The sequence below is a fragment of the Rhyacophila brunnea genome, unplaced genomic scaffold (genome assembly GCF_057557595.1).
Source record: "Rhyacophila brunnea isolate RB1 unplaced genomic scaffold, BYU_Rbru_1.0 scaffold_24, whole genome shotgun sequence".
In the NCBI taxonomy this organism is placed as follows: domain Eukaryota; kingdom Metazoa; phylum Arthropoda; class Insecta; order Trichoptera; family Rhyacophilidae; genus Rhyacophila; species Rhyacophila brunnea.
Window position 1 is genome coordinate 28,883,761 of NW_028232904.1, and position 16,231 is coordinate 28,899,991.

The 16,231-nt window shown below is 32.9% G+C and overlaps 2 protein-coding genes across 4 annotated transcripts in view; one reads left to right on the forward strand and one right to left on the reverse strand.

Annotated features, from left to right (window-relative positions):
• The window catches only part of Jhbp16 (Juvenile hormone binding protein 16), a 119,806-nt gene that overhangs the window by 80,220 nt on the left and 23,355 nt on the right, over window positions 1-16,231 (reverse strand). The window lies entirely within an intron of this gene.
• The window catches only part of Jhbp1 (Juvenile hormone binding protein 1), a 67,879-nt gene continuing 58,839 nt past the window's right edge, over window positions 7,192-16,231 (forward strand). For all 3 annotated transcript variants that reach the window (XR_015071247.1, XR_015071246.1, XM_085951270.1), the window contains exon 1: window positions 7,192-7,344. Coding sequence is in view for 1 of the 3 variants with exons in the window: in XM_085951270.1 (XP_085807396.1) it covers window positions 7,278-7,344 (67 nt within the window). In the remaining 2 variants the exon portion in view is untranslated. The remainder of the gene's footprint in view (window positions 7,345-16,231) is intronic.

Below are 16,231 nucleotides of genomic sequence, written 5' to 3' on the forward strand. Positions count from 1 at the left end.
AGAACCAACCTGCTACTGGTGATGCCAATTGGGAGGTCGATAACTATGTTCAATGAAATTGCTTCGGGTGTTGATATATTCCACCTACGTGAGGATTAGTATAGGTGGACGTTGTTTTATAAATTCTTAAAATAGTGTCCGCATAACTCATCCGGTATACTTCCTTGTACCTATCTAATTAATATTTTTGTATGTACATATTTCTACGGTTTAATAACATACTATCTATCTCTTTTTTATGTAACACTTACTGTTTTAAGTATACTTCTTTGTTTCTATATGTCATGTTGTGAACGTCTTAAACTTATAATTTGTAATGTCCACAATATTTTTAAAAAATAAATTGAAATTGAAATATAATTTGTCATATAAATCCAACATGCGTCCATTTAATGTTCTGTTTATTGTTCTATTAGTAACAATAATAATATATTCATTGACATGTTTTCTTTTTCAAGTAAATGAGTAACGTTTTTTAGTCATCTTTACACGATTTAAGAATTAATACCCCCGTCGCCATCACGAAAAAAATTGACGTATTCACAGCTCGACGTTCGCTCTCCGATTGCCAGCGAGTCCAAAATTTCGTCGCACCTATAGTCGAAAATTATTTGCCGTTTCACTGAAGTACCGTCTTAATTGAATTTTAAAAACTAACCAGCACCATCTACAAATTGTATTCTTAGTTCAATGAAAACAAATAAGTATGGCTGGTAAAGTTTAGTGTGAGCATGGGTCTGGCAAATACACATATTGTTTTTCAATTTGTGTATGAGTCAGAGTATAAGACTATTAGGTTGAGCAAGTGGCTGACATCCATTTCTCGTAAAAACAAAATCTATTAATACAAACCTCCACTCTGTGGAGGCCCATATGATCTTATTAGGATCGGACATGGTCGGAAAAAAATATGTCGAATCTCCACAGCCTATCTCTACCCTTCGCCACTGACATACACTAGTAAATACAATTAGCAACTTGTTACTTATCAAAATGGAATCTCGTATAGATTGAAACGACATTTGAAGCATGAAAAATTAAGGAAACACTGTTTAGTATTCCCACTAAGCTTATTAATAGATATTTTTTGATAAACTGAATTTATTAATCAATGAATAATTCACAAGATTTCTTTTATTGAACATATTACATGCATCGTACTTTTTTCCAAGTGGTTATATATTTCTCAGAAGTGTTTTCAAATTAAAATATTGGTTGGGCCGATTGTAGTGGCCTTCATCCCTTATTTCCCCACCTTATTTTGTTATTGTCGCAAAACCAGACAACAATTGCAAACAAGAAATCACGGGTCATAAGACGACCGTGATTGCGAATAAAATTCAGTCAGCTCAAGAGAACGAACGGGTGCGTATTGCCGCACCGCGTTATACAGAGTAATTCAAACGTTACTTCAAGACAGCCGTCACGTATGGGTTAGCTCAAGTAATATCCAGAAAACGGTCATGTGCGAGTTGCTATAGCTTAGCCGGCGCTAACCACATAGCTACTCAGACAAAACGTATCTATTCGACCTTTGATGCACTAAATTTGTTACTGTTTGAGTGAACGTCGCATCTATATCATCCATCCTGAACATATAATCATCATTCATCAACTTCATAATATATTATCATCCATCCAAAGTGTATCGCTCGTTTACCAGTGCGTGAGTGCGTGAACACCGAACCGGTCCCAGTGAGCGCCAGCTCTCTCAACATCAAAGGTCAATGCCTGGTATTCTCGTGTAAACCCCCTCCATTAGATCCGCAATCCACCATCCATCAGTATCTTTAAATTACAGTCCACTGCTAAAAGCGGCACCAAATACAATTAACAACTTGTCACTTGTCAAAATGCAATCTCTAATAGATTGAAATGACCTTTGAAGTATTAAAATACGAGTATAAGGAAACACTGTTTCGTATATTATTAATAGATATTTTTTTGCTAAACTGATTTTATTATTCAATGAATAATTCACTAGATTTAAAAATGTATTCTTTTATTGAACATACATACATCGTACTTTTTTTTAAGTGGTTATATATTTCACAGAACTGTCTTCAAATTAACATATATCAATGTAGAAGCCACAAATTTGACTTCGAAACCAAGATATTTCGTCGGAATAAGGGATATTTCTCACGGTTGATAAAAGCGGCCATCGAAATGTATAGAAACCCTGAAAATATTAATAAGGATGTTGGGTTACGGTTAAAAACGTCATGGCTTCCGGTACTGTCAGCATAATCGATTATTCGATCCGGTTTCTCTGGTCGTAACGAGTGACACATTACTCTGAGCAACGTTTGCCATTAGCTAATTGAATTCCTTTTGACATTCTTAGAGCAACGTTTGCATTCATATACCTACAATACACTTTATCATAACACAATATATATATTGATAATGGCCTCTGCAACGACCCCGAAACGGCGAGGAAAGAAGAAGGAAGTAATTTTGTCTTCTTTGGCTATATCCGCCCCTTAATTTGAGCATATGGACACCACGTGGCGCCTCCAAGAATCCCTGTCGCTCGCTAGTCTTCTTGTTTCGTTCCAGGTCAAACCAGCATCCCGTAGCTCCGCCGTATACACTCTCACACACCAGAATCCATTCGGCTTGAAGAACAGGCAAGCCAGGTTGAGGTTCTCTTCTGTCATCCGCAACACGTGGCCGAGCCAGGTCCAACGTCGTCTCTTTAGTTTCAGCGTGATGAGAGGCTGCTTGGTGTGTTCTCTTATCTCCTCGTTGCTCCTAAAGTCACACCACCGCACACCCAGTATTCGTCGCAAACATCTGTTTTTGAAGCTCAGTACACGGTTGCTCTGAGCCTTCGTAAGGAAGAAGCACATTCGGTGGAAACCCGAGAATCTATTACGATAAAACGCAAACATGAAAGTTTGAAACATTATACGAGTATAAGGTATTTTTGGGTTACTGTATGTATCAATCAAAATTGACAGCTGGATCGCTCCGTGTAACTACTATCCAATTTTGACAATTGCTCCCGACGATCGGCGCGAGTAGTCAAATCTGTGAATATGTTCATATAATTAGACCATTAGCTTCGGAGATATTAAATAATCTTATAATAAATTCGGCGCCCAACTGCGAGAACCGGTCTAATACTAACTAATCAAATTAAAATGCAATAAACACATTTTGTAAAACAAATAGTAGAATTTTGTTTCAGAAATAAAAACGTTAGTATGTATGTTCATATGACCTTCAAAGTAAACCTTTGCTCGTAGACTGTAATTTTAATTAAACCATTTTTATAATATTTGATGAATAATTCACAAGATATTTTTTATTTCAAGACTTTTTTTGGTACGTATATTATTTCTGAGCATACGTGTATTATTTTTAGCATCGACCGTTCTTTGTTTTTACGAAATGTACACCTTGAAGTTCTGTGATCATTTGAGCAACCAAAACAATTCAACCCTCTCGATCCTTTGCTCCCAGTGAGCTCCTTCATTCCATCACTCCAGTGCGCCAAATGTCTTCCTCTGCTATGCATTCCCTGGATGCTACCCAAAACCACAAGTCTCTACGTTATCCGGTCTACGCCGAAAAATACATGTGTCAAAAAAACTACAGAATGGGTCTCCAACATATTATCGAGAGCTGTTATTTTATCTGTAGTCCTTGGATGATTGACTGGTTCATTCTGTACTCTGTCCAAGAAGTAAGAAGCATTCCAGGGGAAGAATGAAATATTAATTTTTGTGGAATCTATTTAGGTTATGTTAGGTCATTATTTCGTTGTACCTAGTCACCCAATCATTTTGAACATATTATATTGATTAAGATGAGATATCCTAAGCTTGCCGGCAAAGTCCCGTTTATTTGAGGCTTTCTAGCGATTAGGAATGCAGTAATTAGGTATATAATTTGATTTATTATGGCATATTGAAAATCTGTGCTATTAAAAATCTATTAACATAATAGAGATAGGACAATTTCAATGTTATATTTATATTTTTCCTGAAAGGTCATAGTTATACTTATCGTTGTTCTGTTTTGTCACTGTTCTGTTTTGTCATGTTCTGTTTTACCGAAAATTCTGTATACTTACTTAATTAAATGATTTTTTTTTCTAAAGATAAGATCATTTCAAAATCCTTCTAATTAAACTGTCATTATATTTTGTTGTACGCATATTTCATTCATGTGATGTTCATATACATAGTATGTCTAATTATCTTATGAATATTTAATATTTTTAAATAATATTATTTAAAATTTCATTATTGCAAGGTCATAGACTAGGCATTAAAACATAAAACAAATATTTAGTTTATAAACAACTTCTTTTATTCAAAGAACAAGATTTGAAAATGTAACGATCTATGTATTGAACATACATTTTTTTGAAAACAACTCATGCATATACCTACTAGAAAAATGACGACCCAAAAACCGATAGCTTTTGTCATGTTCTGTTTTGTCACTGTTCTGATTTGTCATGGAACCAAAAATACTCAGCGCTCGAAATGGAAAAGTTTACGGACCGGAGCGCTTGACAAATTTTCTGAAGATATTTACATAGTTATGAAATTGTATGTGTATTTTATAATAATAAGTGTATCAGATTTTTAATTCTATGGCCTATCTAGCTCAGACGGTTAACATATTTTTTCCACAAGACGGAGCGATAATTTTACAAATTTCACGAGCCGGAACGGCGCTCCGGTGCGTTCCATTCCATTTCGAGCCCTGAAAATACTAATGTTTGCATAAACACAATTTTTGTGGTAATTAAAATTCTACGATACTTCAATATAGTGGTAAGACATGCCATCGCATTTTTCGCAATCTGTGTGTGACTTCTTATTAGATCATATCTTCTTCATATCCGCCTTTTCCATTAATGGTTGATCCTAAATATACAAAGTCGTCCACTGTTTACAGGTTTTGGAGTAGAGTGCTGGTTAACACGATCAATAACCATTAACTTGGTCTTCCAAATAAAATGGAGACCGTATTTGTTTCTCTCTCCCTGTGCATGTCCTAAAAAAATGAAAAAACTGTGCAAAAATACGGAACGCCAAATGTTGCAATTTCTCCAAACCTAAGAGTTGATCACAGACTCCATTGAAAGATTTACCGAATCTATTTGACTATACTCTGTTAAGTTAGATAAAAATTTAATATATTATGCATGTGTTGACAAAATAATCATTTTAAAAAGTACTATAACCACGGATATCTGATGTACCAAATATGGCTTTGTTATCAACACAACGACGTTTACAACAATACTCTTTTATGATATTTAGGTATATAATTTATGTAGTCATCAATTGTAAACTTTTAAGATGAAACAAGACAAGGTATCACAATGACATGATATACGGTTTTTGAAGTTATACTTCTTTAGGCGCGTTTGGAAAATCAGATCAGAGTGTATTTTTGGCGTATGACATGTAACACATAATTTATTTTTTCACACGAAAAAAATCTCACTCAATTGGATTGGCGATCAGTCGAACGCACTGCCTTTACGCCACAGTATGATAATGCAGTCGTGACGATTATACAGTATAATATTATAGTTTATTCCGTTGCCTAGGCAGCGAATTTATTATTATATGTACGAAGAATTGTTCCGTTGCCTAGGAAACGAATTTATTATTGTCGGCCATTTGCAATTCCTTGCGTAAACAAACAATTAAACGCCAGATTGACAATTGTTACTATAAAAATAAAAACAACGAGAAACACTTATATAATTTAGTAATATAAGTTAAAGTGAATAGAAATAAACCAACGGCGTTCCAATAAGCGGTCCTTTTTCTTGAGTGTGTAATTTAACAAGATAATAAAGAGCTAGTCGAATAATCTAGGTTATCACATGTTATGTTTTTGTTTTGTTACGCCAAAGAAGTACAACTTCTAACGCGCGTACATAAGTACACACACCGATAGTTTTCTAAAAAGTCTGTAGATTGTCTCATGATGCGGACCTTGCAAAAATATCCCACATTCTTCGTGTTCGACCTTCACAGAGCACTCTCTCACCTTAATTATTAAGTTCTGCTGAGAATCAAAGCCAGATAAATTATCTTACCTCACCATCTTATGAGAGGAAGAAATAGTATAATATTCCCGAACTCATTGTCGAAGGAAAGGTTAACGGTAAACAAAGATAGCAGAGGACGACACCACATTTCCTGGCTTAAAAACCTCAGTAATTGTTGATACGAGTGCAGTTCCACTGAATTAGTAAACTGGTAGAGGAATGGCATGGATAGATGAAGAAGTGCTTCTTTGTTTTCTTAAGTATTTCAACTTTATAATAGGAAAATAGACACCATATGTATTGACCATCTTGCGATGATTGGTTTCGTACTAGGATCACTGCGCTGAGTTTAGGGATTGCAATACCGGTATTTCAAAATTGGTATTCAATTATTTATCGATACCGAAATACCGGTTAAGTTAAGAAGAGGTTAAGAAACAGCATAAACGTTTATGTTTTTCGAAAATGAGTTTAATGGTATTTTTCATTACTTAACTATTTATTGTGTATTAAATTTAGTGTATAATTTTTATGCTGCCGAAACGCAAATATTGACTTAAACCAACAAAAGTTAAATAAAATTAAAACACAACCCTCAAATATAGTTATGGAATTATCGCGATAAATTAACATATTTCGAAAAAGAAAATATTAGTGGCAAACATTTCCATCTAATCTCCATTAACATCTACAACTTACTATTGATCCAACGTTAATAGTATGTACATCCAACAAACGTTGAATTTTTTCTGTTTCCGGACTATAAAAATTATCAAATTATCAATACATATTTATAAAGGTAAACGTTATAAATGTAGGTAAGTACTTTAGGTTGCCATAAAATTTATCGATAGGTAACTACTTTTTTTTTTCAATACCTAATATGTTTTGACGAATACCGGTATTTAATAATAAATACCGAAATATTGGTATTGATATATTCATACGGTATTGTAATGCATAGTTGAGTTACTGCCTCTACAAGAATTTATAAGAAACACTGTACAAAAAAATATATTATTTATTTTAAATTATCTAAAATTACAATACCTCAAGTGCACTTAGGTTTTGTTTCAACTCCCTCTCGTCGACTTTTTCTTGGCTGTGCACTTTCCCCCTCCTCACAAAGAGATTATAGTATCTACCTCTCGGTTACATTCAATCAACAGGTAACTCTCATAGCATTCACTTACTGTTCAAAGTGTCGTTGTTATAGCAACAGGTGTATTTACTATTGTCATTAGAAATGTTTTGTCAAAGTTTCGTGCTGCTCGCTGGATTTTTGGTGGCTTTGTCAGATGGTCAACAATTGCGTAAGTTTTTAATAAATTATTATAATGTTATTAAAAAAACAAACTTTAATTTTCATCTTTATATTATTTAAAATTAAAAATCAAAAAATATATACCTTATTGTTTTACATATTTCATACTATGTATAAAAATCTTAAAAATCTACACTAAATAACAAAAAAATCCAATGTTATATTATGCCTAAAAATTCTATAAATAAATCTAAGTATTTCCGCGTATTTATATTATTTTTTCTTGTATTATTTAACTAATTTAATTCTATTTATAATGATTTGAAAAACGAAAATCTCAAGGTCACTTTAATGGTGTGTAGCAGTGGCGAAGGGCGGAGGTAGGCTCTTAAGATCCGACAGACATGGTGCACACTAAACGTTATCAGTCAAACGCATTTGTTTTCATTCAACTAAGACTACAATGTTTGTTAGTTGTTTTTAAATTCAATTAAACCCTGCCTAACAAATGCCACCATAGATAATAGTCGAAAAATATTCGTTTACTTATAAAATATTTTTTATCGATTATGGTTTCGTTTAAGCAGGACCTAATGAATTTAAAAAAAAAATGTAACACCATCTGTAATGTGTATTCTTAATACAACAAAAACAGATAAGTATGACTGCAAGAGTGCGCACTATTTTTATCGGATCGCCCGAAGCATACCTAAACTATTATGCTTTGGTTTAGGCAGGTTTAATTGAGTTTTAAAAACGAACCAGCAACATCTGAAAATTGTATTATATGTTCAATGAAAATAAATAAGTATAACTGACAAAGTTTAGTGTGCACTATTTATATCTAATATTAACAGCCTACCTAATTGCATTTGTTTATTTCACTAGAGATGCTTGTTTGCCATTTTCTCAACATATTAAATACATAATAATATGATGTATTCACGAGTATTCCTTAATAATCTGTATCTAAACAGACAATATCAAATAAAATGATTAGGTCTACCATCATTATAGTATAATTGAGTGATTAGAAAAGAAATGGCTGTATAGTATTGTACTTGAAAATATTAATAATATATCTTCAAATTAGTGATATTAGAATTCTAATTTTGTACTAATACATTTGAGCATTTTTTACAACCCGGGTTTCGCCTATCGGTATCTTCAGCCACTAAGCACACACACCAATCTCAATAGCATGGAATATAATTAATTTTTGTTTATACTGTATATCAAATTAACACAATAAAATATATTCATATTTTTTTTCGACCTTGTCCGATCCTAATAAGATCATATGGGCCTCAAAAGAGTATAGGTTTGTATTAACAGAATTTGTTTTTATTAGAAATGGATGTCAGCCACTTGCTCAATCTATTAGGTCCATACTCTGACTTATCCACAAATTGAAAAACAATAGGTATGTGTACTCACCAGACCCAGAATTCGAGCCTGGGACCCACGGCGTCATTAGAATATTTATATAAATAACTACGCCTGCGCTGCGCATCTATACTATACACAAGGCTGCTATTGGCGGCTATCAAGGGTAGGTTACCATATTTATGTATTGAGGTATTATAATTGTTACAATAAGTTAGCCGTCTAAACTGTCTATCTCGCTCTAAAAGTTAACACAGCCTCTTGTTAAACAACACAGTGATGTTAAAGTATAGTACTTTTTGACCGTGTCCGGAAACTTGTACGTTTGCAGTTTGCCGTATCACACTTCACCGTGAAATGTTGTAACGGAAATATATGGCCATATATTAAAGACCATCCAACCTCTTTGGGTCGTATAGTACTGACATAAAATTCATGTCTAAATAAAACACGGTTCTTGTCGGTTTCTACTTTCCAAGAAGCCAGCAGCAAACAAATTTTGAAAATAGCCGATATACTGGATTATAGGTTAGGTTAGGTTAAGATTTCATTCTTGAATTCATGAATTTTGCCAAAATCAATCATGAAAATTGAATTAATGTTCATATTGAATCTAATACAATTGGAGACCGAATAGTATACGGTCATCTCTTTCCGATAAGAAAGCTCACGGCAAACTGTGGCACGGTAAAATGTTTTACGTACGATTACATGTAACCCTTTATGTCAATTGTGGGGATGGAATGAGAATTAAACCATTACAATTGATAAATAATTAGATAAAAATTATAGGATTCAACTGTCCTTCTTTTATATGGTGATGGTATAAGTAAAGTTGGCATCAAAAATTTTGAGCATTTTATTGCTAAATTTGGATTAAATTCTATGACGTATGAACACTTGTATTTACACCAACATATATCATATAATATATAATTAAATATTATTTTGTATGATTCGTACCCATTCAAATACTTGTAAAAATAAAAAAATATAACATTTGTTTCATGCCAATTAGTAATTAAGTGGTCGTTTCATTATAATAAGGCGGCTCTCGTGGTGCAGTGCGTAAGGCGCTAGCCTTTCATCCGGGAGCTCCAGGTTGAATTCCCGGTGAGGATACAGTATAGTTATGTGATTTTTTCAAGGCCTGTGTGTTTGTGATTGTTTCACTTATATTACTAAATACACTACTGTTAAACTACACTGTCCTGACAACTAGTCTGATAAGTGTTTGTATAAGATATATTTCAAGTGTCGCTTTCATGACTTGAATCGTAGCACTTTTTTAAAACCAAAGTGACATTCGTTTCTTAAACATAATTATTAGTCTCCTAATTTTGATTTCTATGCTACTCTCGCTATTAATAGGGGACCCCAGACAAACTAAATTGATGACACCATCAAAAACGTTGTTGTGAACCTTGAAAGTGTCTCAAAGCGATGAGATAATTGTTTTGTTTCTTCTTAAGGAAAAGTACTATAAAAATATACTTCTTAAATATTTATTTTTTACATTTCAATTATCAAGAACCGGGTGTACGAGTTATTAAAATATTAGAAAAATACACTATTAAATATTATTGACAAATGCTACACTGTAAATTAAGTTTATGTACTTTTGACATTGTCTAAAATGTAAATAAAATGCGGAAAAATACAATAATATCCAATCTCTAATAAATTACAAAAAACACACAATCTGGATGTTATTTTCATGAATCAACTATATAGAAGCGGAAGTTTGTATTAGTTTTGGCAATACACTTTAGGATATGGATATCTACTGAATTTCGGTTACTTCAAGTCGGCCCTGAATAATACGTATCCTAGAAAAATAATTCAAAGTCATCCGATATATAGAACATGCAGTGACGTCCCTTGGGGGTAGGCAGATTGAGTGTCGCATGGGGGCGGCAGTCACTCGAAGGGCGGCAAATAGAGGAGAATCATTTGACATATATAATTTAGAAAAACACTTTCTGAGAGAGTATATTATAACCAATAGAAAAAATCTTTTTTGAAAAAATTAAGCCACCCCGGCCGGGAATCGAACCCTGCATCTCCCGGGTATACGCCCCATCCGCCGCATTTAACCAATATGCTACGGCGTGACATACTAATTACGACAAATTTTAACTATTGGTCAATTTTAATGCCTACTCATCAGCGCTCTTCCAAATTAAGAATGAGAATCATTTAGTATATTTAGAAATAGTTAGGTAACTAAATTTAATAATAACGAAAATATCCTTCCATTAAAAAATCAGCTCACCGGTTGGAAACAAAATGTATTAATTAACATAAAAGATTTAACAGGACTGTAATTTTTTGTCGTGTTCGCGATGTCTAGTTTACTTCCATTGCCCTTTGGCGTTCTTGGTGACAATAAACGGCACGTGCAGTTTTGTGAATAATTAAAATCTGACTTATTAACTTATTAATTTAAAATTATTTATAAATTTATTTTTGGTACGTTTAGTGGTATATATGTTGTTAATAGTGTATCCATACAATACATTTCTTATATAATGGAGTCATGAAAGGATGATAAAAAATACTGTAATCAAAATGGAGCTGCATTTTGGCACTGCTTAGGGGCGGCATTCTGTCTAGGGACGTCACTGAGAACATGCAAAAAAAGCACGAAGAAATTAGCATTATGCCTGATTTTAGAGGGCAAGTAAATCTCTCAAATAGAAATTACTCCATAACATGATTTCGAGACTTACCAACTTTTGGCAGTAACTCCACGAATTATAGGTATATCATATTATCTCGAACGACAACGTCAATTGACGGTATGTATGACTAGATTATTCGCAGAATCAAAATTGCATGGAGTGCATTTAAGCGGCTAAATTGCATTTTCATAAGTGACTTCTCATTGAGTTTTCAATTTCAATTTTTATAAAATACAATTATACACCTATAGAAGTACGATATGTTTGAGAAGAATTCTGCAGTTTTTTGGACATATTGTCAGGCGCGGACCGGACAACCTGGAGAGACTGGTAGTTTTGGGTAGCCTACAGGGAAGGCGAAGCAGAGGAAGAGCATCTGCGTGATGGAGCGACCAAGTGAAAGAGCTGCGGAGCATTCTGCCCTGAGAGAAGCGGAAGATCGAGAAGGATGGAAAGTCTTGGTCGCTCAAAGGATGGCAAAATTTAAATGTGGTCACGATCCTCAGCCATGAGTGCACGACCAAGAAGAGAGAAGTACAAATAAGTAAGGCACTGGCCTTTCATCCTGAGGCTCTGGTTTCGATTCCCGGTGAGGTAACGAGTGTAACGACTAGTCAACGCGCTTCAAATGGACACGGATTTCGTTTTTGAGTTTTTATTTTATTGTATAAAATTGTTTGTGTTTTTAATTTTTTTTCTTCCCTCTTGTGAGGGTAATATTTGCTATATCGCATCAAACAAGTAAGTATATTTTTTTTCATTTAACTTTGTGATTTTTTCACTTCAATTAGGTACTAAATACACTATTATCACGGGCTGTTTTATTGTTAAATGTAAGAATGTTTTCATTAGGGATTGCAATATCGGTATTTCAAAACCTGTATCCCAGTATTTTTCGATACCGAAATATCGGTTTTGAAAATCAGACAATAACGATATATTCGGTAACAATGTATTAATTAACATACAGGCTTAACATAACTGTAATTTTGTCACGTTACGCGATGTCTGGTTTACTTCCGTGGCTCTTGGTGGTATATATTTATTAGATACATCTGTTTTTTTTCAATTATTTTTCGAATACCGGTATTCAATAGGAAATATCGAAATACTGGTATTGGTATTTTCATTCGGTATTGCAATCCCACGTTTCCATGCCTCTAGTGTATAGAATTTTGAATTCTGAGCAAAAAGAGAAAGATGAATATCTATAAGATGTGAGGTCTGGGAACTGTCTATTGCTGTTGTAGATAATAGCATTTTGAGGTCAAAGTATAATGATGGTCTAACCACTCTAAACTCACATTATAGGGGCAAAAAGAAAGGTGTACAGGTGAAAAGACCTCACTATACGGCCATGTATTGACAGGTATTCATTATACACATTCGCCAATAACTTATACTTTCGGCTTTGACGTTTGAATCGAAAGTAAAATAACCAGAAATATATATACACTTAATCAATAATAAAAACAATTAATATAATATATACAATACTATATTGACCTTTTTTAAATGTATTATGAACTATACCCTTGATTTTTCGTACAAGGTGGTTCTGTTATCATTATTTAGAGATAAGTTCAATTAAATATTTTACATTTTTCAGAGGTCATTAATTCAACGGGAAAATACGTAGGTAGCTTGGAATTTAATACAGCATATTGATTATTTACATTTTAAAGTGTTTTTATTTATCAATACGTATCTAAAATTAAGTAGATAAATAAATATTTTTTTTAAATAAAATAAAATAGCTTGCAATTAAAAAAAATACTATAAAATGTGCATTCGTTAAAGGATCTTATCTAATTTTTACATTGCAATTTAGTATAACAAATCAGCTTCAATATTGTGACCATACCGTAATCATCTATCGAACTACCGAATCCATCCACTGCTGGATGAAGGTCTCTACAAGCTGATTCCACTTCTCTCGGTCCTATGCGCTGCGTTGCCACGTACTTCCGCATAACTTATTTCATCGATCCAGCGGCCTTTAGGTCTACCTTGCGGACGTTTAGCACCTCTTGGGTACCACTGGATGACTAGATTTGTCCAACGATTGTCCCTTCTTGGAGCTACGTCTCCAACCCATAATAACCGTATAAAATAAAATACGCATAGAAAATTAGACAGATACACAGCGCAGAATGACAAAATAGATATTCGTTTAAATTGTAATTTATACGCCTATTTAAATCAGTTAGATAGACAATGGTTGGATCTAGGCGCACGCCCTTCTACCCAACCATTTCATTTATCTAAATATCTAGGTAGTGTTTTTGGACACGTTCGTCAGTCGTGTCCAGAAACTTGTACGTATGCAGTTCACCGTATCATACTTCACCGTGTAATGTTTATCGTAAATATATGGCCGTATATTAAAGACCGTCCAACCTCTTTGGGCCGTATAGTACTGACATATGTCTAAATAAAATAGGGTTCTTGTCGGTTTACACTTTACAGGAAGCCAGCAGCAAAAATGGCGATATACTGGATTATTTATTAGGTTAGGTTAGGTTATCATTGTTGAATTCATGAATTTTGCTAAAATCAGCTATGAAAGTTGAATTAATGTTCATATTGAATCTAACAAGCTTGAAGACCTTTTAGTATGCAGTCATCTCTTTCCGATAAGAAAGCTCACGGTGAACTGTGCCATGGTGAAATGTCAGTACCATAGTCGAGTAAGCCGTCGTAATAAATCTTTGCAAGTGCATTATATTTTAGGTAGGGAGGGGTTAATTAAATTTAGAAACTAACCAAGACCATCCGAAATTTGTATTCTTAGTTCAATGAAAACAAATAAGTATGACTGAAAAAGTTTAGTGTGCACTGGGGAATCCAATCACGAGCCAAAAAAAGCCGGGATTTCGGGATTACGATTTGACATTTTTATATATACAAATAACGTTGATAAAATCGGTCAAAAATAAATCTAGTATAATTTATACTATTTAAGACATTTATTGTGAATATTGTGTACGTTCATTCTTGGAAATACACAGGTTTAATGAAGTAAATAATGTTGTAATAATATGAAAGTAAAACAGTTTTATTTATTTATGAAAAGATGACAAATACAAGTTCAATTAAAATAAAAAAAATGACAAATGCATTAAAAACATGGTGGAATCATTTTTTTAAAAAGTGCGAAGCATTGTTTTTTCCAATCCTTCTCATTTTTATTAATTTATGTGAAAAAATAAATTGAATTGGCAACACATGGGTAATAAATCAAACTTCATTCAAACTCAGTTTATTTCTAATGTAGTTGTATTTTTCTGTTATATTTTTGTTTTTATTTTATTTTCCATAAAAACTAATAAAAAACTCAATCCCGAAAGTTTCGGGATTAATTTTATCAATCCCGGGATTCATAGGTATCGAAAATAGTTCGGGATCCCGGGATTGGAATCCCTAGTGTGCACTATTTATATCGCATATTAACACATCACTCGGTAATGTAAGATAGTATCATGGAAATATTAAAAGCAAATATTTTGAAATCACAGAAAGCACTTCAATGGCCGTTATCTAATGTATAGACTATTATTTATAAATGATGTAGGTAATTGTAGAGTAATTTACGTATGATATGTGTTGATTAACTGATGAGATATATGTGTGATTAAATCTCAATATAAATATCATTAATATGCATACTTAGAAATTTAATTTAAAAGTAATTAAAAACCCTTTAAATAAAATAACCTTAGGCAAAAATAGCATACGTCCAAACATCCATCGACTTTAATTGTACAAGTTATGAATGTATTTTTTCCTGCTTTGTCGATTACTTTTGAAATGTAGATATTAGTTGTATCACGAAAAAATATTCAATACTAATTAGAATCGTCATGAGGAAAGAAAATTTGTATTGATATACGGTGTAAGTATCGTGATGAATGAAAATATTGATACATACTATAAATGTATTGTAAGTGGAATATCGATATAGTTTTTAAATATTTTCAAAACCACAGTTTTTTATGAAAAACATTAATTATATTACTAAATTAATATAGGTAGCGTGGGGGTGCTTTAAGCAAATGTTGAAGTTTGAAACGTTAAGGTCGGTTCAGATTAGTCGAGTGGCGAATGATTTAGTTACCACTAAATGATTCAGTAACTGAAAAGTCTCCGAACACAGTACATTAGTAAATGACGTATCAAAATGAACAGAGCACAAGGTAACAAAGCAAAAATCAACAACTATTATTTTTTATTCAACGAATAATTCACTAGCTTTAAGAATGTAATACTCTAAAACATACGTCTCTAAAACCATTAGCAAAAATTCGTTGCAATTAGATAAGGTTCCTATAGCATGGCAGGTTCGAATTCTGCTTTCTGTCGTATTTAAAAAAAAAATAAGATTTTTTCTATTCGTTATATATTGCTCAAAAGTGTTTTCAAATTATCTACCTATGTTCAAAAAACTATTAAGTTAAAAACTTAATTTTACTTCACACTATATTAGAAGAATTTTAGGAAGAAATTCTATGACCACTAATGAACTTGACTAAAGATAACATGTTCAGGGTTATCTCTTGGCTTGTTTAGTATTTAGTGAAAGTTGTTGGGGGTGCTACTCGAGCGAAAAATTAGAACAAAATAGATCGACTCGACTAAATGATTTTACTTAATTACTCGACTAAATTCGTCTATCCATACATGTTTAGTTACTAAATAATTACTCGCCACTCGACTAAATTACTCGACTAATCCAAACCGGCCTTTATTTAAGTACAAACAGTTTTGTAAATAGTGTTTGTCTAATTTAATGCCGTTTTGCTGGATGTAATGCATATGATTAATAAAATTTAAGAAACATCAATATTTTTTCATGCAGTCATTTTA